This window comes from Zosterops lateralis, assembly GCF_965231275.1.
Source record: "Zosterops lateralis genome assembly, chromosome: 28".
NCBI lineage: Eukaryota > Metazoa > Chordata > Aves > Passeriformes > Zosteropidae > Zosterops > Zosterops lateralis.
The window spans coordinates 5,972,427-5,997,149 of NC_139788.1; the positions used below are offsets into that span (position 1 = coordinate 5,972,427).

Sequence of the window (24,723 nt, forward strand, 5' to 3'; positions counted from 1 at the left end):
CAGCCAGCCCTGCCCCAGAGTTTTACTGGGCAGTTGTGCTGGGAGCCAGCCCAAGGGTGTCCCTGGAGCTCAGCACCACCCAGAAAGGACCTGCAACCATAAACCAGGAAGAACAGGAGGCAGCAAGCTTCGGTCATCATTTTTACCAGCCAGGTACAGAGCTCTGAGCAGCTACTCGGCGGCAGAGGGTTGGTTGCTTTTGGTTCAGTTTGGTTTGTTTTGGTTGGGTTTGTTGCTTTGTTTGGTTTTCGTTTTGTGGTTTTTTTTACAATCAAAGAAATCAAAATGTGACCCGAGGTTACAGAAACAGAATCAAGGCTCTACCCCAGAGCCCAGGGCCAGCTCGAGGGGCAGCCAGACCCTTCCTCCTGCCAGGCAGTGGCAAGGGGCCGAGGCCAGTGATGGCCACAAGCCCCTCTTGTCTTTCCATCAAGAGCCAAAAGCCCTGGTCCCTCCCAACCAGCACCTCCATCCCTTCCTGTTCCTGTTTGCATCTTCCCAGGCGCTGTTGTGGCCAAAGCTTTCCCATTCCCTTGTCAAAAGTGCTTCCATTCCTCCTGGGCCTGTCCGGCCGGCAGCAGTGGCTCTAGCTCCCGTGTCTTCGGTCCCCAAACTCCTCTGGGTGTGGCTGCTCAGCTCCACACACCCAGACCAAGCATCGGCTTGGCAGGGAGGAGGTGCTGGCTCTGGGCACGGGCCTCGATTCCAGTAAAAAAAAAAAAAGCAAAATAAAGCTGTAGTACTTAGGAAAGTGAAACCAACACCATTTTTGCATAAATATCATCAAGGCCGTGGAGGCTAAGGCTGTTTGCTTCCTGTATTAAGTTAGTTGCCAGTTCCACACTCGTCTGTTGACCTGCCCAGGTCCCTGAGAGATTTGGATTCCTGTCCTTGGGGGCTTCAGTCCTGCAGCGTTGTCCTTCAGGCCGTTTCTCCCCGTCCGTCTGCAAGGCAGGAGGGAAGAGCCCATCAGCCACCCTGAATCCCAGCTTCCCTCTGCCCTTCCAGGCTCCCTCCCTGCTGTCTCAGCTGTAACACAGCCCAGGAGCCGTGCTGGCTGTCTAACTTGGGAAGTTTATCACTTGGGGATATACAGTTTAGGATCCTGAGCAGCAAGCCTGAACCTCCAGCAGCATCACCCCATGGCTCCCAGCCCACGTACCTTGTGCAGGGAGGCTCTGAGCCGGCGGCTCCGTGGCGTTCCTGCCCTCCGTCCTCGCCAGCTCGCTCTTAGTCCTGTTCTCCTCCACGCTGGCATCCCCGTCAGGGTCAGGCACCGGGGAGCCCAACGCCTCTGCCCCCGGTGCCTTCGGGGCAGGAGCCGGCCCCGAGCTGAGCGAAGGCTTCTTGGCCACCGGAGGGGGGATCTTGCCGGGTTTTCGCTGGGTTTGTGCCTTCCCGGGACCCTGCGGGGCGGCAGCAGCTGGGGCTGCCGAGCGCTGCCCCGAGAAATTCATCAGCTCGGCCACCAAGTTCCTCTTCAGGTCGGCCTGTGCCTCGGGGGACGAGGCCGTCTCGATCACCAGCTTCCTGGAGCTCTTGGCGAAGATGAAGCTGGCGGTGGAGGCCGGCGATTTGTTCCTGGGGGAGAGCTGCCCATCCCCGGGCGGCCCCTCGGGGCCGGGCTGGGCCGCTCGGCCGCTCGGCGGCTTCTCCGCGGCCTCTCCGGAGGCCAAGGCGGCGGCCTTGAGGTGCACGGCGTGGTGGAGCTGGTTAGAAGGCACCGCGTCTTGGGCAGGAGGAGGCGGCTGCCGTGTGGACAGGGAGCGGCGGACGGGCTTCTGTGGGGCCGACCGCTCCTCGGGCCCGGCGCCAGCCCCGGCCCCGGGCTCCACGCTGACTGAGCGCAGCCTCACCATCTGCAGCAGCGAGGGGGTGACGATGGGCAGGCTGGCGTCCTCCTTGGCCGCGGGGCCGCTCTTGCTCCGCGACACCTGCTCCTTCTTCGCCTCTGCCCGCGGGCCGTTGGCCGCCTTCTTAAGGCTGATTTGGGGCGGCAGGGCCGGAGCCGAGGGCGGCGGCAGAGGCGGCGGTGGCGGGGGCAGGGCGGCCGTGGGAAGGGGCTCGGCGGGGCATGGAGGCTGTGGAGCCCCGCTGGGTGGGTCTTGATGCTGAGATGAAGATGCAGCCCCCGGACTCGCTGTGGCTGTCTGCCCGTCCACCGGGGCCGAGGGGGCATCGGGCAGGCTGCAGAGATAGGATTCGTCCGGAGGGGGGAAGTCCGCCATGGACAGGTCGTGTTCCTCGGGGGTCGGTGGCGGTGGCGGGGGCCAGGCGGTGTCGGTGAGGGGCTCGCCGCTGCTCTGAGGACTGCCCTCCACCTTCTTGGCCGGCGGGGGAGGCGGGTGGTAGGCAGGTGGCGGTGATGGAGGTGGGGACTTGCCGCTGGGCTTGGCCGAGGGCTCCTGGCCGGCAGTGCTAGGCAGTGCTGGGGGAGATTGTGAGGGCTGGAGGGGGCCGGCGGGGGCCGGGGGCTGCTGGGGCTTGGTGGGTGGCGGAGAGAAGGGAGCAGGAACCTTGGGGTGAGGCGGGATGATGAACCGGTCTGAGCGACTGGTCAGCACCTCAGGGGGAGTCGGGTCCGAGGCCGAGGAGGAGATGGAGGTGAGGGAGGAGGACACGGAGAGTGCAGGCGACTGCAGGGAGCAGACCCGATCCGGCTTCTGGGGCTGAGACTTGCCCGGGGACACAGCTGGGGGTCCCAACCCCTTGGTGGGCAGTGTGGGCGTCCCACTCTGGCTGGAGTAGCCGCTGGAGGGGGACATGGTGCGGTCAGAGCCATCGGGGCAGCTCCACTTGGCCTGAGCTTGGGGCTCCCTCAGCACCACCGTCACCCCGGGGCGGCCCCGCGAGGCCTCGGGGGAGCTGGTGCCGGCCAGGCTCTCCGAGCGGAGGCTGCTGGTCTCGCTCAGCGGTGGGGAGAACACCTCATCCTCACCCGTGGGGCTGAAGGGCACGGGGTGCGGGGACCAGGGCGCACTGCTCTCCCGCTGGAACCGCCGGTCGGGCCTGGGGGGCAGCCCCAGCACCTTGGGCTCCCCGTCAGCCTTCTGGTGCAGCGAGTAGGTCCTGCGGGGAGGGGCCGGGGGCTTCTTCATCTTCCTGAGGGAGACGCTGCGGGCGGAGGAGCGCTCGCTGGCCAGGCTGGCCGTGTCCGAGCCATCCGCCTGGCTGCTCGTGCTGTAGGCGGGGGATGTGCGGCCACTGCCCACGGCCAGGAGTCCGGGGGCCACAGGAGTGAGGCCGGCAGCGGGCTTGGAGCAGGAGCTGGCGAAGCTGGTGGAGCTGTAGATGCTGATTTGGTCGGTGTCGGAGCGAGCTGCCACATCTGCCTCACTGTGCGGCCCCGCCTCGGGCTGCCGGTGGTCACAGCCACCCTGGGAGGAGATGGTGGAGCTGTTGGACACGATGGTCTCCGTGGACTGTGAGTGGCTCCAGTTGTCACTGGAGGAGGAGGGCTCGCGGCTGCGGGTGCTGCGCTCCGAGAAGCGGGACAGGGAGCGCACCGAGGCCGGGCTGGATGACACAAGGCTGCAGCGGCTCAGCGTCCGCACACTGCTCCTCGTCAGGGCCACCACATCCACCATGGGTGGCAGGATGGCATTGGGGATGATCTTGGACATGTAGGTGCCCTGGGGCGAGATGGACATGACAGGGCCCACCAGCATCTCCGGGGGGTTGGTGTAGGTGGTCATGCCTGGCACGGCCAGCGACTTTGGCCTCACCATGGGTGACAGCTTGGCTGCTGTCTTCCTCCCCAGCAAGCTGTCGTCATAGTAAACCCTGTTGATGTGCTTCTGCAGGGCTGAATCTGCCTCCTCCAGCACTCCCAGGCAGACGCGGGCACCGCCGGCCACGGGCAGGGGCTGCAGCTTCCCGTCGATGGTGGGGATGCGGACGGCATCCCCGGACACCTGCCCCCCATTCAGCAGGGGCTGTGCTGCCTGGCTGTCCCCCCAGCCCGCTGGCCCATCTGCCTCGGGATGTCCCTTGGCTCCATGGCTGTTCCTGAGACCTGGGAGCAGGGAGAGGTGACCTCAGCATGATCCCAAGGCAAGGCAAACAGAAATCCTAAAAATCTCCCCTTGCCCCCAAAGCTTACCCAGCTCTTTATGGACGTGCTGGGGGATGCCCAGCACTGTTGTCCTCCTGTCCTTCCTCTTCTTGCCAGCCCTCTCTGACGATTTGGAAAAGGAGTCATGTGGTCGGAAGGTGGAACCTGCAAGAGGTGTGAGAGCGTCCAGACGGTGTGAGGGGCACCCTGGCGAGGGTGTCCCCATTATCCCCAGCACTTCCCACTGCCAGAGGTGCTCTGGGACAAGCCAGGTTCAGGCACTGGAACAGCCCAGAGAGGCACCAACCGAGCAGTCTGAGCAGGGAGGAGATGCTGTCTGTCTGTCCATCCCCCTTGCCCAGTCCAATGCTCTGACTCAGCCAGAGCTGCTCTCATCTCTCCCAAGGGCCCTGAAAGCCTTGCGCTGGCTCGTGGCCACACGAAGGCAGAGCTCAGCTCCATACCATACTCCCCAAGCCCCTTCTCGAGCCCCATGCCACAGCCTCCAACCGGGTACCTTTGCGCTGGATCATCTCAGAGCGGATGGACAGGGCATCCTCAGAGGTGCTGTCTGTGGCACAGGAGGCTGCCCGGCTCCGGAAGGACAGGCTGTCATCCTCCAAGGATGCACAGGACTGTAGGGACACAGTGGGCTCAGCAGACCCCGGGCTGAGGGGACAGAACTCCCCCAGCCCCGGCCAGGCCCCTTCCCGCCGCGAACTGACTCTGCAGCTGAGACAAAGCTTTTCCGAGGGCCAAAGGCTGAGTCAGCCACACCGGCATCCAGAGTCCTCCCACCAGGAGCAGGGCTGGGAGCAGCCCCTGGGACCCTGCATGGCTCTGCAGCCCCCCAGAGAGCAGGAGAAACGGGCTCTGGTGCATGCAAGGAGCACCTGAAGGAACTGCCAGGCTCGCCCCCATGCCAAGCCCAAAACGAGTCCATGGGTGTTCCCAGCCCTGCTGGGAGCCCGGGGCTGGAGGGCTGCCATGGCTGGGAGAGGGGTGTGGGACAGGGACAGGCAGGATCTCCAGCACTCCCTGGACACAGCCAGTGGCACAGCCCCATGCTGGTCACGCCTTCCAGTGTCCCCATCCCTCCAAACCATCCCTGGCACGGGCAGAGGTTGGGGATGAGAAAATTCAGAGTTAACCTGACTCCTCCACCTCACTGCCCCCTTGGTTCTGCCCATCCTGCGGGTTCCAGTCCCCCAGTTCCAAGGGGTTAAAGGGGCTGAGAGCCAACAGAGACAACAGCTTGAGCAAACACAGGTGGGCGAGGCACTGGCAGCAGGGTCAGGGATTGCCAAAGCAGAGCTTGGCCAAAAGAGGAGGAGTTTCTGCTCGTCAGCAGCCAGGGAGGGGCACAGACACTGGGACTGGATATGGCCAACAGTCCTCATCAATCCACCACGTCACCCCTCTTCCGTCAAGGCTCCCAGGGAACACCAGTGAGGGTGGGACAGGGGGACAGAGGGATGCAGGCACAGGGGGGACCTCGGCAGAGCCCCGCAAGGTAGAGCAGGACATGCCAAGGCTGAGGGTAGGGAGAATGGCTTGTCATGGGGCAAAGGGGACAACACCAAGGGACATACAGCCAGTTCCAACCCCACAACCCCCCTGGACATGGTCCTGCCACCTCGGCAGGTTGTTTGTCTGCCCCCAAACACCACCCAGGGAGGACAGAAGAGCCACCCTGTGTCCCCTCATCCCCAGGGCACCCCAAGAGCAGCACTTGACAGGGCTCACCTGGAGGCTGCTGGTGTCTCCGTGGTCCCAGGCACTTTTGGTCTGTTTCTGCTTCTCTGTGGAGGGAAGACAGAAGGTAAATGCCTCCAGGGGCGCTGGGGGAAGAAGCTGCCGAGCTGCCCCCTGCACAGCCCAGCCACCAGCACTGGGCTCCGGTCAGCCCCGTGCACCGCCCACACCGCCTGGCCAGCCAGGAGCTGGGGACAGCCCTTCCACCGTGTCCCCAAGGCCACCCTGGGGCTGGGGACACCTACCCTGGTGCTGCAGGGACTTCAGCCCCTGCTGGGCCTGGTTGTGCAGCTCCTCCAGGTGCGGGGGCCGTGTGCTGGGGAAGAAGACGTTGTCGGGACATTCCTCGCCTGCCGTGTACTGCACACTCAGCCGCTTCTCACCCTCGCCCTTGGCAGCACCTGCGGGGACAGCGGGGTCAGCTGGGCTGGGGGCACACGGCCACGCTGTGTCCCAGCCCACAGGGGATGAGTGCTGGGTGGTGACAGCCACCCTGGGATGACGTTATTCCGCTCAGCTCCGAACCGGGTGCTGGAAACACCCAGAGAAATCCCATCCTGGCCGGTCGATATTCCGGAGTCAGGATGTCTCCACTGGTTTTCTCCCCACCACCAGAGCGGTGCTGGGATGTGGGACTACTCTCCTTCCCCAGCACCTTCGTTAGGAGCTAATGAGGTGGTGAATTGTGTGGGGCTCAGGGCAGCTGAGCAGAGAATGGTCAGCACAGCAGGGGATTAAATGTGGATGGAACAAGCATGACTTTCCCTTCGGAGCATTGCGTCATTCCAGGCTTTGCTCATCACCCCGACAGCAGAGACTCCCCCCATGCCCAGGCAGGCTGGGAACTGCACAGAAGAGGGAAACTGAGGCACATCCAGCGGCAGAGATCCCAAAGGACTCAAATGCTTGCTCTAAACCCCATTGGATGTTGAAAACCCCCTCTGCCACCCGTGGGGCAGCACAGAGCCTTCACTCCCTGCCTTACAGCCCCCTCCTCACAGCCACCACTACCAGCACCCTGCGGTGCCCACGGCCAGGGGCTACCCTGGCATCACCCAGCCCGGGGACTGCAGCACGGTGCCACAGCCCTGCCCTCTCCTGCCCACACGCCTGAGAGAAGCCTCAAACTCTTCCTGCCCAGAAAAAAAAACAAACACAATTTTGAGGAAGGGAAGGGTGAACGCAGGAAACCGTCGGGGCTGACAGCGGCACCCCGGGGCCACGAGCACCTGCTGCTCAGCATGACCAGCACCACACAGCACCCCTTGTCCTCCGTGTTCCCCGTGTCCCCGGTCCTCTCAGGGTCAGCCCAGCCAGGCAGCGAGGCAGCCGTGCTCCGACTCCAGCACACAAAGGAGCGGGCCTGGAACAATGGAGCCTCCCGCCCTGCCGCCATGCCGGCCTCTGCCTCCGCCAGCACCCGCGGTATGAGCGGCCACCGGGACACGGCCAGCCCAGCACAGCGGGTGCTGCCACTCGGGTCCCCTGTGCTGCTGCAAAATCCCTGCAGGGGACACAAGACACCCACAGCCCCCCGCAGCATCATGTTACTAATCCCCTTTTCTCCCCCGGTTTTGGCAGCCCCTCGCCTGACACCCCCCCAAACACGCTCGGAGCTGCCTTGCGGAGACAAGAGCGCAGTGATTTATTCCAGGAACTTCGCGGCGGGAGGGGCCAGAGCTGGGGTGACCTTCCCTGCCCTCCCCCGGGGATGGCAGCCCCCCTGCTCGCCGCGGGTGGGTGAGCACCCCGGGCCGGCCCAGGAGGGGGGGTCTCGGCAGGCAGGGGTTGTGTAAGGACAAGGCTCTGTTCCCTGTCTCCCTCCCTGCCCGCTGCTCACTCACCCTTCTTCTTGAAGAAAGCCAGAAGCGAGGAGAGGTTCCTGCCCATGAAAACCACCATGGTGGCCAGGGAGAGGGTCCGGTCCCCAGGAAAGGGGGGCTCTGCAGCCCCCCGAGGAGGCTCAGCCTATTGTGCCCAGGCTGCTCTCACCCGGCGTGTGCCAGCGGGGCGGATGCCGGCAGCCCCCAGCTCCCTCCCTCCGTCCTCATCCGCACGGGCGGGAGGATGCTCGGCCAGGCGAAGATGCTCCGGCGCAGCTGTTTGCGAGCAGGGATCAGCCTGAGCCGGGGACGGCTGCGCGGTGGCAGGAGAGGACAGTCCCAGCTGCACCCACTCCGCTCCTCGACCGCGGCAGAAGGAAAGAAGGGGCCCCTCCTCTGGCCTCCGGCTCGCTCCCCCTGGCCCTCCCGCCTCCTCCCACGCACGGCACAGACCACGGGGATCTGTTCTTCCAGGCTCAGGGCCAGCATTTCCCCTACTCCTCCCTCTTGGACCCCTGGGACCCCCCAGGACCCTGCTGGGCACAGCACCACTGCAAACCAGTTGCTCGTTTCCACAATAGGGTGGCCAAATGGGAGGAACTGAGAGGCTTTTCCACCTTGGGCTATGACACAGCACAGGTAGCAGTGTCACACTCCCCATCCTAGCCTGTCCCCAGTGTCCCCCCCAGGGCCATGCCCCATTCCTGGCAGGGAACACACGGGGCAAAGGGTGTTTGTCCTTAGGGACGAGGCCACGTCACGGTCACAAGGGCTGGCAGCACTGGGGGAAAACCAGGTCTGGGACCAGTCTAACCAGTAGCTCCAGCTGCTGGTGCGGAGGCAGGTGAAAGCAGGGGCAGAAATGTCAAGCAATCACAGAGTGGCACTGCCCTGGCACTGTCCTCACCATGGAGGTGCTCCCAGGGCAGTGGGTGGCTCTGGGAGCTCCATCCCCCCTATTTACAGGTGTTTTACCCCAAAGGGTGAACAGCACCCGGTTTTTACCCAGCAGGCAGCCCTGTCCTTGTGCCAACCCATCTGCCCCTGCCCTGCATCTCCCCACAGGCTGTGCCCAGGATTTATGCCAGCACGACACAGCGTGAGCTGCAGACAGAGCAGAGTCACCCAACACAGGGTCCCAACAGGCCTTGGGCAGTGACTGAGCAGCCTAAGGGACACTTTGACCTTGTGAAGGGCATCTCTGTGTCCCCAGCCAGGCAGCTCTGGGCTCAGGCAGGATTTCTTCCCTGGAATTCCAACACGGCCATGGCCCCAAACACCAGCAGCTCCCTGGCTGTGCCTGGCCCTGCAGCTGCTCCAGCACGGACAGGATGGGCCCTGCTGCCCAGACACTCCCCCAGAAGGTGCCGATGGCCATGGGCAGATGTTCCCCAGCTCTTTCCACAGCCCAAGTGGGAAAAGGACATAATGAAAGGGCTGAGGATGCACAAAGCAGGCAGCCACATGCTGCGCTGAGCACTGCCCTCTGCTCTGGGCAGCCTGTCATGAGCCCAGAAAGGGCCACAGGTGGTGACAGCCGAGAGGGACACTGCTCCTGGCTCCACAGGGAGGGGTCCAGCCTTTCAGCTCTGCCCACAGAGATGGGGCTGCAACAGGCCCTCCCTTCATGGCACCAGGAGCTTCCCCAGCAAAGGGAGACAGCCCCTCCTGTGCTGCTGGTGCAGGGCCCAGGCACGGCAGAGTTTGGCCCTGAAGGTCTGCTGATGGCAGTGCACATGGAAGCTGCTTCCAGGGCTGTGAAGACATTCCCAGGTGCTGGCAGACAGCCTGGCCCTGCTCCACCTTCCTGCCTGTGGCCCACTGCCCACACTAAGGACCTGGAAAACATCCCTCACTGAGGGAGACGTGTCCCTCTCCCGAGTGTCACACCGCTGTGGAGGAGCTCAGCATGGGTGTCTGCAAAGTCCCAAAGGATAACCCAGGGCTGAGCCAGGGAAGGCCACAAAGAGCAGCCTCCCCTTCTCCCACTCCCTGTGACCTTCGCTACCTCATCATCCTCACCCGGCCGGCCTCACCCCGGCTCTGTCAACACAAGGTGAAACCTGCTGGAAACAGGAGGGGGAATCCAAGAGGGAGAGAGCCCCGATCCTGCAGCAGAGGCTGCAGGTCCCGGTGGGCTGGGGAAGCCGCTGCAGCTGCAGCCTCTGCCGGTAGCAACACGCCCAGTTGGAGTCGGTGTCCCGGGCCCTGCGCATTCTTTGCGGTGCATCCTGGATCACCCCGTGCCCTCGGGGCTCAGCTGACACACGTGCCTTGGCCACACGTGGCAGCGGGATTCTTCCAGATAAGGAGCCAAGGAGCCGGAGGGTTCTCAGCAATGGGATCTCACCCTCTCAAGAATGGGCTTGGAGCTGGTACCTGCTGCTGCCAGGACCAGGGATGGTCGGGAAGGAGCAGAGCATCCCTGGAGCAAGGCATGATGACAGGAAGGGCAGGGAATCTCAGGCCTTCAGCTCGGCCTGAGACAGGTACCAGAGTGGGAATGGGAAGGGCTGCACAAGGGCTGAGATCCCACAGGAACACGGCCAGGGCCCCCCTGCCCAATGCTGCAAACAGAACTCACACAGAATCACAGAATTTCTAGGTTGGAAGAGACCTTCAAGATCATCGAGTCCAACCCATGCCCTAACACCTCAACTAAACCATGGCACTGAGTGTCACATCCAGTCTTTTTTTAAACAGCTCTCATGCTGCTGCTCTTCACCTGGAGAGAGCCAGGGGAGAAAATCCCAGCTCAGCTCCTGTCCCCGTCCTCGCCAGGCACAGCAGGTTTGGTCGGGCTCGGAGGCGAACATCCATCTCTGCCTGCTCGGCACTGCCCCGACTTGCCTGCTCCCCGCACGGCGCGGGTCCTGCGGCGGTAGCGGCTCCCTGCCCGCCCCTCCACCGCCACTGACTCATCGCACAAAAATGGGGAGGAGGGGGAGCTGCCAGGCGGGCGGGAAGGGGCTGCGAGGTCCCCAGGGGAGCCCTCCTGCGTCCTGCTGCTCAGAGGGATGGAGCCTTTGCCTCCCTTCTCCTGGCAGAGAGCCTCCCTGCCCACGGGCTTGGTGCTCTCCAACCACTCTGGGGGACCCTGCCAGCACCATCCACGCCTGGGGGCTGCTCTGCTCCCCAGCTGCCTGCAGAAGCCACGGGCATGGATAACACCAGTGGGGTGCACCATGAACCCCATTCCTGAGAGCTCCACGGAGCTGTCAGGACATGGATGGACCCTGACACAGCTGTGCTCCAGTATCACAGAATATTCTGATTTGGAAGGGACCCTATCCAGCCCCTCTGCTCCAGCATCCTGTCCCTCCCCTCCCTTTGCAACCTTCAGCTCTTTAGGGTGTCTGGGAGCCCCTAAAGACAACCAACCAGTTCCCCAAATCCTTGTCTCAGCACAGGATCCATGCTCTGGGACACACCACGGGGCCCTGGGCACTCCAGGCAGGGCAGGAACACAATAATATTTACGGTGGCTCTGGCCACACAGCCCCTGCTGCCAGCTTGCCCCGGGCCACACCTGGGGGACTGCTCCAGCCAGGAAAACATCTCCACCAAGCAAATAAACACCACCCAGTCCACGCGGCTGGCTCGCCTCTCAAACACATTCCCACGCAGAGGCTGAACTAAAACTAATTTCAACTGGGAAAACAAACTTGGATCGGTATTTTTTTTTCCTTCCTCTAAATCACAGCGGGGAAAGCTGCCCGGTATCACCTCGGTGAGCCAGCAGGGCCTGGCCAAGGAGCTGCTGCAGGGTGAAATCCTGCTTAGAGTAGAGCCGTGGCTCCAGTCGCCTCCAGCCACGGCTGCTGTGATGACAGGAGCATACGGGGTTGTGCAACGGGCCCTGACCTCACTGCTGGCCCTACAGCCAACCCTAAGGTGACACAGAGTGTCTCCTGCTCCCTGAGTTATCCCAGATCAGGCTGGCTGCACACCAGAGGGGGTCCCGGGGCAGGACCACCCCAATGCCCGGCTGTGCCTCATTCCCGGCCCCTGCAACAGCCCAGAGAGCCTCCAGCCCACCACGTCCCCACCCCACGCTCGTCCCCTCCCCGGGAGAAGCCACCAAACAGGTTTGAAGGTAAATAACAGCCTTCCCCAGCCAGGAGCCGGATCCAGGCGGGAACATCCCAGCTGGGGAGCAGAGCCGCGGGCAGGGAGGGAGAGGGCCGCGGGCAGAGCCTGGAAAGACACAGAGGGTGACACCCACGTGTGACCATGAATGGGCCACCAACATCTCCTTCCATACTCCAGAGCTTTGTCACTCCTGATGCCCGTCCCTCGGTGTCCTGCAGCTCTCACGGCGCTCGGGGCTGGCTGTCCCCGGCCCGTGCCGTCATGCCCGGCGTTGTTTGCAGGGCATCCAGGTGCTCTTGCCGCGGCAGAGGCGTTGCCTGTCACAGCAGGCACCTGACTCCACGCAGGAGCAAACCCAGCACAGACGGATTAAGGGCAAGACGTTGCAGGTTTTTTTCCGTGCACGGATCTCCCGTCCTTGCAAGCAGCACCCAAGCCCGCGGGGCTTTTCCAAGGAAACAATGCGGAGGTGCCGATCCTCCCTTTGACATGGACACGACCGTGTGGGAGCAGGGAGAAGAGCTGCCACCGAGATGGGGTGGGGGATAACCCAGAGCCACAGGGCAGGTCCCATCCCTGCCTGTCGGTGACGGGAGCGTGCCAAGCTGGCACGGCATGGCACGGCACGCCAGAGCCCAGAGCTGCGGCAGCTGCCTGCCGGGGACACCCGCGGATCGCCTCCTCCCCTGCTCCGGGAGCAGGAGGGGGCACCGGGAAGGGCTCAGATGTCCCGGGCACAGCGGGATGCTGGCTGGTGCCTGGAGAAAGCGCCTGTGTAAATCTCGGCGTGTCCCCCGCCGGGATCGGCCTCTGCCCTCATCCGCCTCCGCGGGTGTTTGTGGAGCCAGCCCAGCGTGTGTCTGGCACGGAGAGAGGCTGAGAAGGAGCCCAGAGCTGCTCAGCCCACACCGGAGCTGCCCCGCAGGAGCCGGGACTGCCGAGGGGCTCCGTGGCTGCTGCTGCTGCTGGGGCCGCTCACAGCCACAGCTCATCCCTGGGGCATCACCCCATCCCTTCGAGAGTTCCAGGCCAGGTTGGAGCAGCCTGGGATAGTGGAAGGTGTCTCTGCCCATGGTGGTCCCTTCAAGGTCCCTTCCAAATCAAACCATTCCATGATTTTTTATTTTTTTTTTCCCCCATGGGCCACCGAGGGTGACCCCGCACCCAGAGCTCCGCGTCGGCCGCAGCCTCATCCCCGCTGACTCCGCGGGGCGCAGCCTGGCCAGCAGCCACGTTCCTGCGCCCTGACTCAGCAGGGCCCGGCGGGGAGTCCCGATAAGGAGGCGATAAGAGGCTTCGGTTCTCCCTGAGGCTCAAGGACCTTCCCCGGCATGGACGAGCCCAGGAGAGGCTGGAGGTGCCCCCCGGATCGAGCCAGACCCTACTCCGGCATGGGGAAGTGGGCACGGGGTGCGTGGGTTTGGCACTGGTGGGGCAGAGTGGGTGGGCTCGGGCAGGGAGCAGCGGCAGAGCCACCCCGGAGCCCTCAGCTGTGCCCACCCTGTCCCTGGGGACCCCTGCTCTGTCCCCTCAGCACCCAAAGGCGCTGCCCACTCTGCTGCACACATGGCACAGGCACAAAACCCTCTGCCAGTGCCTGGCGCACCAACAACGGGCGCGGCAGGACCAAATTAAACTTCCAGTCACCAAAGAGACAGCGACACTGGGGACACTGGTACAGCTACCTGCAATTCTCCTCCAGCCCCAAATCCAGAGGCACCCAGGGTCTTGCAGGGGGAGACGGGAGGGCCCGGAGGGTGCCGGCACACCCTGCCCCCAGCCGGTGATCCCGGCTGCACCCTCCCAAATGCTGAAGCGACACAATGCAAATTCTTTGGCTTTGTGGCCGCCGCGCCGTTGCCATGGAGCCGTCGCAGAGAACAAACACAACTCGCCCCATGTTTTCTCAGCACCTTCCACCCCACGGCCTTCGGCCCCAGCACCAGAGCTCACCTCCCGGGATCTGCCCTGGCTGTGCCAGTCCCACATCCCGCCCATTCCAGGGAATCCGAGATGGAGCAGGGCTTGTCTCAGCCGACCCTGGGGAAGGGCGGCACGGTCCTGGTTCAGGGGATTGACAAGGGACACTCAAGGCTGGCAGGGGATAGAGAGAAGACGGAGGTTTGGACAGGAATGCCACATGGAAAGGTGAGGATGTGCTGAGGATTGCACTACAGCCAAGCCTGGCCAGTGACACCCAGCCCTTCCTGCATGGAGACCTTGACAAGAGGACAAGTACATCAGAGAGGAGCCTGCAGCCACCCGGGGAGGAGAGGTGGATGGTGGAGGGCCTGCAGTGAAGGATATGCTGTCCCTGCACGGCCATGGGTGATGTGTGACCCTCCTGCCTCAGTTTCCCCAGGCACTGAGTGGATGTTCTCAGCCAGGACATTCTGGAACTCTCTCCCTGTCCACCTGTGGGGTCTCTCCATCCCAGGCCCCACCTCTGGGATGGTTTTGCTCCGAGTGGTGTCCCCCAGCCTGGGCAGAGTTGACTCCAGACCGTGTTTACCCTGAGGACAGCTGGGCTTACACACCTGGGGGGCTGCTGCCTGTGAGGACCGAGGGAAACAGGGGAGAAGGGACAGGAGGATCCCACAGGGCTGGTGTGGGAAAACCTCCCAGTTACCACCCCTTGGTCCTGCTAACCCTGTTCCTGTGATCCTGCCCACGCTCCTGCCAGGTCTCCTCCTTGGCTCAGGCTGGGCTGGGGACACAGGGGCAGTTTAATGACCTCAGTGGGGGAGTCAGCAACCCCGGGATGGAGACGATGGCACTGCGAGAGACCTCCCCTGCTGGCATCACCCTGCTCTGATGGAGGAGCCACGGAGGGAGCTCACGGCATCCCACGGGGCTCATTGTTCTGCCGGTGGGTCTGGGCTGCCGTGGGACCTTTTCCCTGCTCCTCATCCCTGCAGGAAAGATCTCGGCCTCTGCTTCCTCCTGGGCTTTTCAGTGGCATCCATGGAGACGGAGCATAAAGCAGCGGAGCAATTGGTGTGCAGACAGACAGACAGACAGACGCGCAGAGCGAGGGGACGGCGGCGGGGAGGGAGCGGGGAGCAGCCCCTGCAAACACTCCCAGATCCCCGCGGCACAGCCAGAGAAACCGAGGCACGCCATGGGAGAGCAGGGGGCCAGGGAGGAAAGCGACGCTGGCAGCGCTGGGATCCCACTTGGAAAACAAATCAGTAACTAATTCAGCTGATCCCGTCCTGATAACGCGGCCAGCCCATGGGGCTGCTCCCCGGCACAGCCCTGCCTGCAGCCAGGGGAGGCTCCCCCAGCTCCCACCCTGGAATCGGGGGCTCATCCTGCCCCCCTAGCACAAGGAGGACAGAGAACGAAGCCTCCCCCTCATCCCCCGCTCCTACCCAGCCCGGCTGAACACAAGCAGCGAACTTTCCCTTCAAACTCCCCCCACGCTGGGACCACCCCGTTCCCCATCCCCGGGGCATCCCCAGGGCTCCTACCTGCCCGGGGCTTCCCGGCTCGGCCGAAGGGCCAGGAGGAGCCGGGCTTGGTGCCCGCCGGGCTCCTCTTGCGGTGCGCGTTGCCCATGAGGCCGCTGTTGCCTCCACCGCGGCCGGGTGGAGGTCACCGCGGTGCTACATGGCCGAACCGAGCGGGCTCCGGCGTGGCCCGAGCGGCCCCGGCAGACGACGGCGACGACGGATCTCAGCCGCCGGTTCCCATCCCTCCGGCCCCGGCGGAGCTGAGCGCTCGCAAACCGGCCGTGCCGGAGCCAATGGTACGGGCAGAGAGGAGGGGCCTGCCGGGATCCCACAGCACCCTCCCAGCCCCATCCCTCCGCCGGGGATGCCTGGGTGATACACAGAGGCTGAGCGGGCTAAAAGGAGACGCCCCGGTGACCAAACATCCCCGAGCGCTGGTGGAGCAGGGCAGGGATCTCCCCTCCGCACCTCCCGGGAGTTTGCCATCACTTCTGGCTGGCCCCAGCTCCAAAAACCGCGGCTACAACCCTCCCCTCTTGGCGGGTTTTGGGGAGGGGGACACCACACCCAGCCCGGCCGAGGTTAGGACAGGGTTACCAAGGCTGGAGCAAAGCGCCTGAGGCCACGGGCTGGGTCCGGCTGCTGCCCAAAGTCAGGGCGAGCACCCACACGCCAGCGCCACGCAGCCCGGGGTGGGAGGGAGCCCCTGGCCGCCCTCCCCGCGGCCACTCCTGGCACTGGGGCGAGTCACGAGCACCTTGCTCACACTGCCGGCACCTTCCCGTGCCCTCCCCGGCTGAACCTCGGCCTCTCCTGCCTCCAGCCCCTGCTCCACCAGCAGCAATTCTGCACCAAAAGCTGCCCACACCGCCTGGACAGGCCCCTCCACGGCCCCTTCCCGAAGGCCACTTTTCCCTGCTAATTTTTAATTAGAACATTAAATGCTACGAGGGCAGGGAGGGGTCAGCCAGGCAGGCAGTGGTGGGCAATTCCTGCTGGCAATGTTTATGTTCCTTAGGTGATTCGTCAAAGGCTTCGATAAATAGGAAGGAGGGTTTTGTGGGAAAGGCACAAAACCGGGGAGGTGGTGCAAGAAAGAAAGGGAAAAAAAAATAAAGATCAACCACCAGCTTTGTCCTGACCTCCCGAGGTGATCACACTGAATTAATCTTTGGACTTCAGTCTTCTCCTCAGCATTGGAAATATTGATGGTTCAGCTCCTCACCAGCTTGGTAGGGTGCCCAGGGCACGCTCAGCTGGGCAGGGATTGTCCTTGTGGCTTTGCTGCCCCATCTGCTGTGGGAGCTATTAAGGAGATGAGGGGATCCAATGGGAAAATATTCCATTTTTGGATGTGCGCCATTCACAGGACAGCCCTTCTACCTTGGGACAGCCGGGATGAGACAAGGGATGGCCACAAGAGCAGCAGATCAGAGGTCTCTCAGTGACTGTGGGACATGTTTTCTCCTCTGCTCAGCCAGGGGCATCTCCAGGCTGGGGGTGAAGCTTCCTTCCACTGCCCAGCAGCTTCCATCATTCCTGGGATGTCCATCCCAAAACATGGAAAACCCCCTTGTGCCATCCAGACCCCTCTGCAGTGCCCCAGGGGACTCCTCTGCAGCCACACAGGACAAATCTCGTGGTGCAGCTCTTGTGTTTCTCTCCCTGGGAGGATCAGAGAGGCTGGAGCCTGCCCCAGATCCAGGGAGACACTTCCCCTCCACTCCCAAAACAGATGCCCTCCGTGCCAGCACTTGCTCAGCGAACGCGGCCACCGCCAGCACCGAGGCGTCACCGCCCCCAGGCACCGCCTGGGATGTGCCGGCAGAGCTGCGGGAGGGAGCCGAGCCCTGGCACCCCGCGGGGCCCACGTGTGCCAAAAATACCCAGTGTGGCTCCTCGGAGCTGCAACAACTGTGATGGGGGAACTCACAGCCACGCCGAGCTAAGCTCCACCTTCTCCTGGGCTGAATTTTGGGGAGGCTGAGAGCAGCATGGGGGGCTCCAGCAGCCCCACAGACCCCACTGAGCTGCCCCATTGCTGCTTCAGGGCACAAGCCCCGCTGAAATCTGCAGGCAGGCCTGCTCTCATCCTGCATCCCAGACATGGATTTTGTTGCTGTGAGCAGAAATCCAGCTCAGGGAGCCTGGGGAGTGGGGACAGCTGAGCACCCCAATTCTTTGTTCTGTGTTAAAACCTCAGTGCAGCCTAAACGGGAGGGGAGGAAAAGGAGGGGAAGAATTTGCAGCCACCCCAGCACACGAGGGATGTGTGAGAATAGGGACCTGGGGGCCAGAGATGCTGATTTCCAGGCAGAATCTCTTCTCCAGGCCAGAAATCCCCAGTTTTATTCACTGAGAGAACTCCTGATAAGAGCTTGGAGCAGCATAGAAGCTGTTCATGAGATACAGATCTGGTCAGCACAGCGTGACTGCCCCAAGCACATCTGATCTGCCCAAAGTCACACATTCCCTTGGTCAGAGCAGCCAGTCCAGGCATGGGGACGTCTCTGTGCTGTCACAGGGGACAGATCTGTCCCTCCTGGTGCTCTATCCATCCCCCCTGGTGTTTCACCCATTCCTTCTGGTGATTTCTAAACCCAATACCATCTCCAAGCAAACACAGAGCAGGAGCTGAGCAGCCTGAATGAGAAAGGAATTCAGCCCTTGTTCCCTTCACGGGGAAGTAAAGCTCAGCGAGGCAAAGGTAACACAAAAACCCCACTTGAGATCCCCAATCATTAACAGAAATACATAACCAGGAGGGTTTCAAATGATTTCCTGCTCCAGCCGGAGTCCAGGCCGGCTCTGCTGATGACAGGTCCAGCTCCAGCCCACAGAGGTGGAGGGAGCTCAGCTCCCTGCTCAGGGTGAGGTGGATTTTATCCCAGCAGAGCAGCCCAAGGCTCCTGCTCCTGCTGCTTGGCAGGGAAATGGTTTTTCACTTCATCCTTGCCCAGCTCTTCACCTTCCAGCGGGTTGTGTTCCCATCACTGCCGGAGTCAGAGTCAATGATGATATTGTCTTATGAAATCAGAGCTCCCTTCCAGGGGGAAATATGACCCCACTGAAATCGTTTTATCGGATCTTATGGAACGTTATTCTCAGGAGTAATTCTCCCAGTTGTCTCCAGGTGGAATAGCTGTGGTTGCAGACACACCTCTCTTTGTTCACCGGTGCCAGGCCAGGCCAGCCAGGGGATTCCTGCTGCTCACATTTTCTAAGTGTCACTCTCTGCCTCTGGCAGATTAACAAACTCATTCCCACACACACACAGAGAGGAACAATCCCCGTGCCTCTCCCCTCTCCTTTGAGCTGAGAAACTCAAGGCTAAACTCAAGCCCTGTGTTTACACTAAACCGTGTGTGGCAGCAGAGGATGGAGGAAATAATTGTCCAGGGAGATTCCACAGCTCAGCCCCACATTTCTTTGAGGGCTCACGCACACCCTGTGGCATCAAGTGTCACCAGCACAGAATCACAGAATTATTGAGGTTGGAAAAACCCTCCAAGATCATCAAGGCCAATCTGTGATCAAACCCCACCTTGTCAACCTGCCCAGAGCACTGAGTGCCACGTCCAGTTGTTTCTTGAACACCTCCCAGTGCTTAAAAACCCTTTCCATGAAGGAACTGAGCACGATCCCCACCACAGCCCAGTCCCTCCACCCTCTGCTCACCCTGCACATGGCAAATCCCCAGTCCCAACAAGCCCTCGCTGCTGTTACAAAGCAGCTGTGAGCATTGAAAGCTTTATTTTTAACATCACTATCCCTCTGCCTCAGTCAGGAAATCACTGCTGCCGGACTAAGCTGGCATAAAAAAAAAGAAGCCAATCCTAATTTAATATTTCTGGAACATCAATTCCTTTACTTCATCAAGGAATTAAGAAGAACGTTGCGAAAGCTGGATAAAGCAGCAGCCAAAAAAAAACAGACTAAAACCACTGGACCCCAGCACCAGCTCATCTTTCATCCCAGAGCTGTGTTTACATCTCTGCACCCAAAAGTCCAGCCCAGGCAGTGGGAATAGACAGACACCCCAAATCCTTGCTCTGTGTCTGACCTTTGGCACGACCCAGCTGCTCAGCTCCCATTCCAGGCCTTAATCACTCCTCTGCCTCCAAAGGTTATTGTGGAAATAACCACACTTGGAATGGCGAGGAGCTGGGATCCCACCTGCAGCCAGCAGGGCCCATCCACCCAAACAGGGCCGAGCATCCCAAGGATGCAATTCCAGCTGGGATCAGCCATCCTCCCAATTCCAGAGCTGTCCCCTGCAGAGGTGGTTGATGCTGGCCCAGGAGTGGGATTATAAAGCCTTTCCTCTACACAGCTCAGCTGTTTGGGCAGCCAGAGATGGGCTGGCTGATAGCTGGACCCACGGGATTGATCCAAAGTGGAAATGCTCTCATCCTCCCGCTGCCGTGATTTCAGTGCTGAGCAATGCCGACCTCACCAGCACTCACAGCTCAGGAACCAGCCCTGATCCACATGCCCTGTGATGAATTCCCTCTCTCCCATCTCTTGGAGCCATTCTACTCCCCCTCCCCATCACCAGGATGGTCTGACATGCCCTGTCCCAAATCCATGTCCAAATCCACCTGCAGGGAGGGCAGGGTGATGGGGAACTGCCAGGTCACGGGCCTGAGCTAAAATCCCCCACACAGGGAAAGCTGAGGGCACTCAGAGCCTGCTGCAGCTCTCCCCTCTCCCCCTCCCACAGCCCCCAGCTGATGTTTGGAAAAATTCCCAGCTGGTCCTGCTGCACGAAGGCTCGTGATGCCGGGACCAGCGCTGCCTCCAGGCAGGTCAGAGCCGCGTGTGGCGCAGCAGTAAAATACCCGGAAAACCCCAGGGGCTGACACTCCTTCCCTTCCCACAGCTCAGCCCAGGATCTTGAGGCGTCCCGACCCTCATCCTCCAGGGAAACGTTATCCCCCATCCCACAGGGATGGATGGTGCTAACCCCGAGGATGCAGCAGAGCTGGAGGCACTGAAGCAGGGAGAGGTTCCTGGTGTGCTCTCCCTGCTGGAATTGCATGGGGAGGGTGATTCAGTCATGCAGGCAAGCTGCAACCACTGCACAACTGCACTGCTTCTCCAGGTGCACTAGTGGAGAGGTGAGGGAATTCAGGGAAGCTCCCATCCCATGGGATGGCAGCAGGGAAGAGTCCCCCCGGCTGGGGCACTGAACAGCCCCTCCATCACCATCACGAGCTGTGGGCACTCAGAACAGCTCTTCTGGACATATCTGATGGGACAGCAGGGTGGCTAGTGCAGTGACAGAGCCCTGGCTAGCACAGGGAGCAGCACAGCGAGCAAGCAGGAGGTCCCCAAGATTTGACCCTGACAGGCCGTGACTTGGCATTTTGAGGATTAGCTGGTGAATGGTACAACTTCAGGGAAAGGAAAAAAAAAAAAAAAGGAAAAAAAGGGCTGGCAGAGCTGCTGGGGGCGTTTCTGCCGTGGAGAGGAACATCACATGCTCCAGCACATCTCGTTTTTTCTGCTCAGGTTTCAGTGCTGGGCTGTGGCAGCAGCGTCCACACACGGAGGGCCGGGAAGGAGCCACCAGCAGGGAGCTCAGCTCTTCCCAAGCCTCTTTTCCCTTTCCTGTCCTATTACAGATCTCTGTGTGCTTCTCCATACAGCAAATGTGCCTGTGTGCGGGCTTGGATGCCTGGAAATTCACTCCCTGGAGCAAACTGAGGCAGAAAGTCCCAGCTGACAGCATCCTGGTGTGCTTGGGTGCCACAGAAGAGGCCTTTCCCTTGGCAAAAGAGCCAAAACATCCTTGCCAGAGGTGCCTGCAGGGCGGGCAGGGGTGTGACACAGACAGTGTCACCGACAGTGTGGGGTGGGAGAGGCTTTTGGGGTGATACCTGCCTTGTTGGGACATCTACTACTGCCAAAAAAGCGCCAAGGAGAGGAGCATGACCAGACAAGCCGGCACCCATGGCTCTGCCAAAGCTCCCTGAGCCTGTGGATCCCCAAAACATGGCTCCAGGATGGTGAAGAGAGGGGACCCAGAGCAGCTTCCCCTGAAGGATTGTCCGGGTCAGGGTGGCAGGGACGTGACAGGGCCATGGAGACAGCACCCATGAACGGGCCGGGGTGAGGGCCATATCTGGGACAGGAAGGGCCACACCTGGAGCACGCAAACACCCAGCCCAGGAGGAGGAGGAGGAGGAGGAGGCAGTGGTTGGCACCCCTCCAGATTTCCCTCAGCCCCAGTGACCTTCTGACTCAGCGCAGGGAGAACCTACCCAGTGAAGCAGCACCAGCCCTCGGGGCCAGGGCGAGATTGTGCCAAGGACTGCTGGATCCATCCTGCTGCCACCACGGCCACCATGGCCACCACAGCCATCATGGCTGCCACCTCCTTCCCCTGCAGCCACCTCTGCTGCCACCATGGCCAGCAACTCCACCCCACCTGGCCACCACCATGACCAGTACCTCTGTGTCCCCTTTTTAGCCACGTCCATGGCCACCACCACTTCAGCCACCATGGTGACTCCTCTTTGGCCACCTCCAGGGTCAGCACCCTGACCCTCCCTGGCTTCCACTGTAATACCTCCATGGCCACCACCTTGACCTCTCCTTCACCACCTCCGTGGCCAATGCCACAACCCCTCAGCCTCCACCCTGAGCCCTCCACAGCCACCAACCTTATCCCTCCTTGCCCACTACCTCGGCCATCATTGTGAACACCACCCCAACACCTCCCTGCCCACTCCCGCAGCCACCACTCAATGCTTTGCCATCACTCCAACACCACCGTGGTTACCACCGTGAGCCCTCCTCAGCCACCACCGTGGTCACCACCTCGACACCTCCCTGAAATTCCTCGCTCACCTCCACTGCGGCCACCACCGTGACCCCTCCTTAAGTGCCACCGTGGCCACCTCCCCGCCCGCTCCTCACCTGTTCCCTCCGTCCCTCCCGAGGTGCTGCCGTCCTTGGGCGGCCTCCGCCGGCCCCGGAGCCAGCTGAATGCCCGGCGCAGCGAGTTCGCCCGGGCCTTCTTCCTCCGGGGGGGAGCCCCGGTAACCCCCGCCGAGCCGCCGCCGCCCCGCTCCGGGTCCCGTTCGCCGCCCGCCGCAGGTGCAGCCCCGGCGGACATGGCCGCGGCGGGCAGCGCCCCGCACCGCCCCGCACCGCCGGGCAGCCGCTGCCCATAGGGCCGGGCCCGCCCGGCACGGCTCGGCTCGGCTCGGCTCGGCTCCGACTGCAGCCGCGGCCCCGCTCCGGGCTCCCGCCGAGCGCCCGGCGCCGACGGAAAGTTTCTGTGCGAGGCGGGGCCGGGCTGCGGGAGCTCCGCCCGCACCGTCCTCCGCCCCCGTGGCCCGCAGGTGGCCCCGGAGGCGTGGGGACAGGGGACCCTCCCCTTGGTGCCACCGGCGTCACCCCCGCTGCTGCCAGGGTTCCTCGAGATGTTCTTGGCGTTCCCGGGTGGGTCCCGTCTTTGTCCCCTCAGAGCGCGCTCTCGGGGGTCGATCTGGGAGCCTCTTTTTCCCTGCTCGAGGTGCTGAGCATCAGCGGGAGGAAAGTGGAGGAAAACAGGGAAACACACGAGGGGGAGTGGAGCGCGGAATTCCAGCACGGTCATGGCCGGGGCGGCGTCCCGCACATCCCCGGGAAGCTGTCCTTGTCCCCTGTCCCTTGTCCCTATCCCTGTCCCCTGTCCCTGCCCCTGTCCCTTGTACATGCCCCTGCCCCTGTCCCTGTCCCTTGTCCCTGTCCCTATCCCTGTCCCTGTCCCCATCCCCAGGGAGAGAAGCCAGAGCTGGCAGCTGTGTCCTGCCCTCCCATCCCGCAGCCACCACCTGACAGCCCCGGGGGTGACACTCACCCTTGTCACTGCCAATGGCAGCACCCAGGGGGACACGGGCACACCTGAGGCCGCCAAGACGCTGCCTGCAGCTTGTGCCACGCTGCTGCTTGTTGCTAATAACGAATCAGCTCCTGAAAACGGAATGACCCGGGGCGAGGGGGGAATGCCTGAGGCCGGGAGAGCAGCAGGAGCTGCAAGGAAGGGCAATGGCTCTCGGGAAGGATTTCACCACACAGTACAAGCTGGCCTTGCTCAGGAGCATGACCACACGGATCTGATTTAGATTAGATTTCAGGAAGAAATCCTTCCCTGGGAGAGTGGGGAGGCCCTGGCACAGGGTGCTCAGAGAAGCTGTGCTTGCCCCATCCCTGGAAATGTCCTAGGCCAGCTTGGACAGGGCTTGGAGCAACCTGGGATAGTGGGAGGTGTCCCTGCCCATGGCAGGGGGTGGCAACAAGATGAGTTTTAATTTCCCTTCCAACACAAACCATTCCACGATTCTGTGATCCAGCTGAGAGGGGACAACAGGATGCACAAGGACTAGGCTGGAGCAGCAGCAGGTTGGTGACAAAGCCAAAAGGATGATTCTAAAAAGAACACGGGTGGTTTCTGCTGCATTTCCACACTCCTGGCTCCCAGGGGTTTGGGTCCCTGCATTTCCTGCTGGTTGTGTTGGAGCTGCATCCTTCCCGGATGCTCCCAGGGCTTGGCTGCATGCCTGGAGGAGTTTGCCAGCTGCTGGAAATGGCTGGAAGGATTTATAAAACAAGGAGCCTGTCCATCCCTCAGGCTTCCCAGCACATCAGCGTCTCCTGTGGGATTCAGGCACTAGCACTTGTATCTTGTGGGTGGTGCAAACCTGAGCATCCCGCTGCCTTCCAGCAGCACCAGTGACCAGGGATGGGGGCCAGGGATGGGGAATTCAGCTCCAAACCCAGGGTGACACCTGCAGAAAGGCCAGGAATTGCTCTGCTTTTGTGTCTCTGCCTCACATCCCCCCTTCCTTCACCTGTCTGAACCCAAACTCGAGGTTGAAATGAGCACTGGAAGGAATTAGGCAGAACTTTCCTGGCACTTCTGTTTCCCTCCATGTTCCCAGGGGATTGATTCCTTTCCAGGATGAAGGTGGAGCATGTCACTGCTCTCCTGGGCTTTGCTGACCCGTTGAGCTGAACCACGCTGAGGAGATTCTAATCCCCAATTAAGGTGTTTGTGTTGACTTTCTGCTGCCGGCGCAGACTTCCGAGTCATTACCCTCAAAAAAAAAAAAAAAAAAAAAAAAAAAAAAAAAAAAAAAAAAGTCCCATTTTTCTTCTTTCCCTTCCTCATGTGGCAGCAGAACCAATTTGAAAAATATTTTTGCACAGGGTAATGGAACATTGTCTAAATAATCACAATGGGAGAGGGGAAGAATATTGGTTACACTGCAGGGAGAGGTCCCATCAGAGGGGAGAGGGAAGCAGAGGAGGAAGGTGAAGAGGAAGGATTCCAGGAGCTCCCTAAAGCATGAGTACTTTGTGGAGGACCCCAGAAAACCCTCAGAGAGCTGCAGGGCCTGTGGGGTTCCCATCTGGGTAACTCATTTCCACCTGCAGGGCCAGGATGATCACAGGATACCTGGATTCTCTTGGGGACAGCAGCTCCCACAAGAGCTCAACTCCCACAAGACCCAGGCCCAGGGAAGGGGAGGCAGAGGCTCTGCCACGTCCC

The 24,723-nt window shown here is 61.7% G+C and overlaps 1 protein-coding gene across 2 annotated transcripts; it reads right to left on the bottom strand.

Moving 5' to 3' along the window:
- Window positions 1-128: 128 nt before the first annotated feature.
- Window positions 129-22,854, bottom strand: NHSL3 (NHS like 3). Of its 2 annotated transcripts, none has more exons than XM_083879584.1 (7): window positions 22,104-22,854; window positions 6,055-6,210; window positions 5,801-5,856; window positions 4,572-4,689; window positions 4,103-4,219; window positions 1,163-4,015; window positions 129-944 (listed from the first exon to the last, which is right to left on the bottom strand). In XM_083879584.1, exons 1-7 carry the CDS (start codon window positions 22,786-22,788, stop codon window positions 922-924), a joined length of 4,008 nt encoding a protein of 1,335 aa, XP_083735710.1. In that variant the 5' UTR covers window positions 22,789-22,854; the 3' UTR covers window positions 129-921. The 2 variants fall into 2 exon arrangements, with proteins under 2 accessions (XP_083735710.1, XP_083735711.1); XM_083879585.1 differs by lacking the exon at window positions 22,104-22,854 and adding an exon at window positions 15,198-15,296.
- Window positions 22,855-24,723: the final 1,869 nt, after the last annotated feature.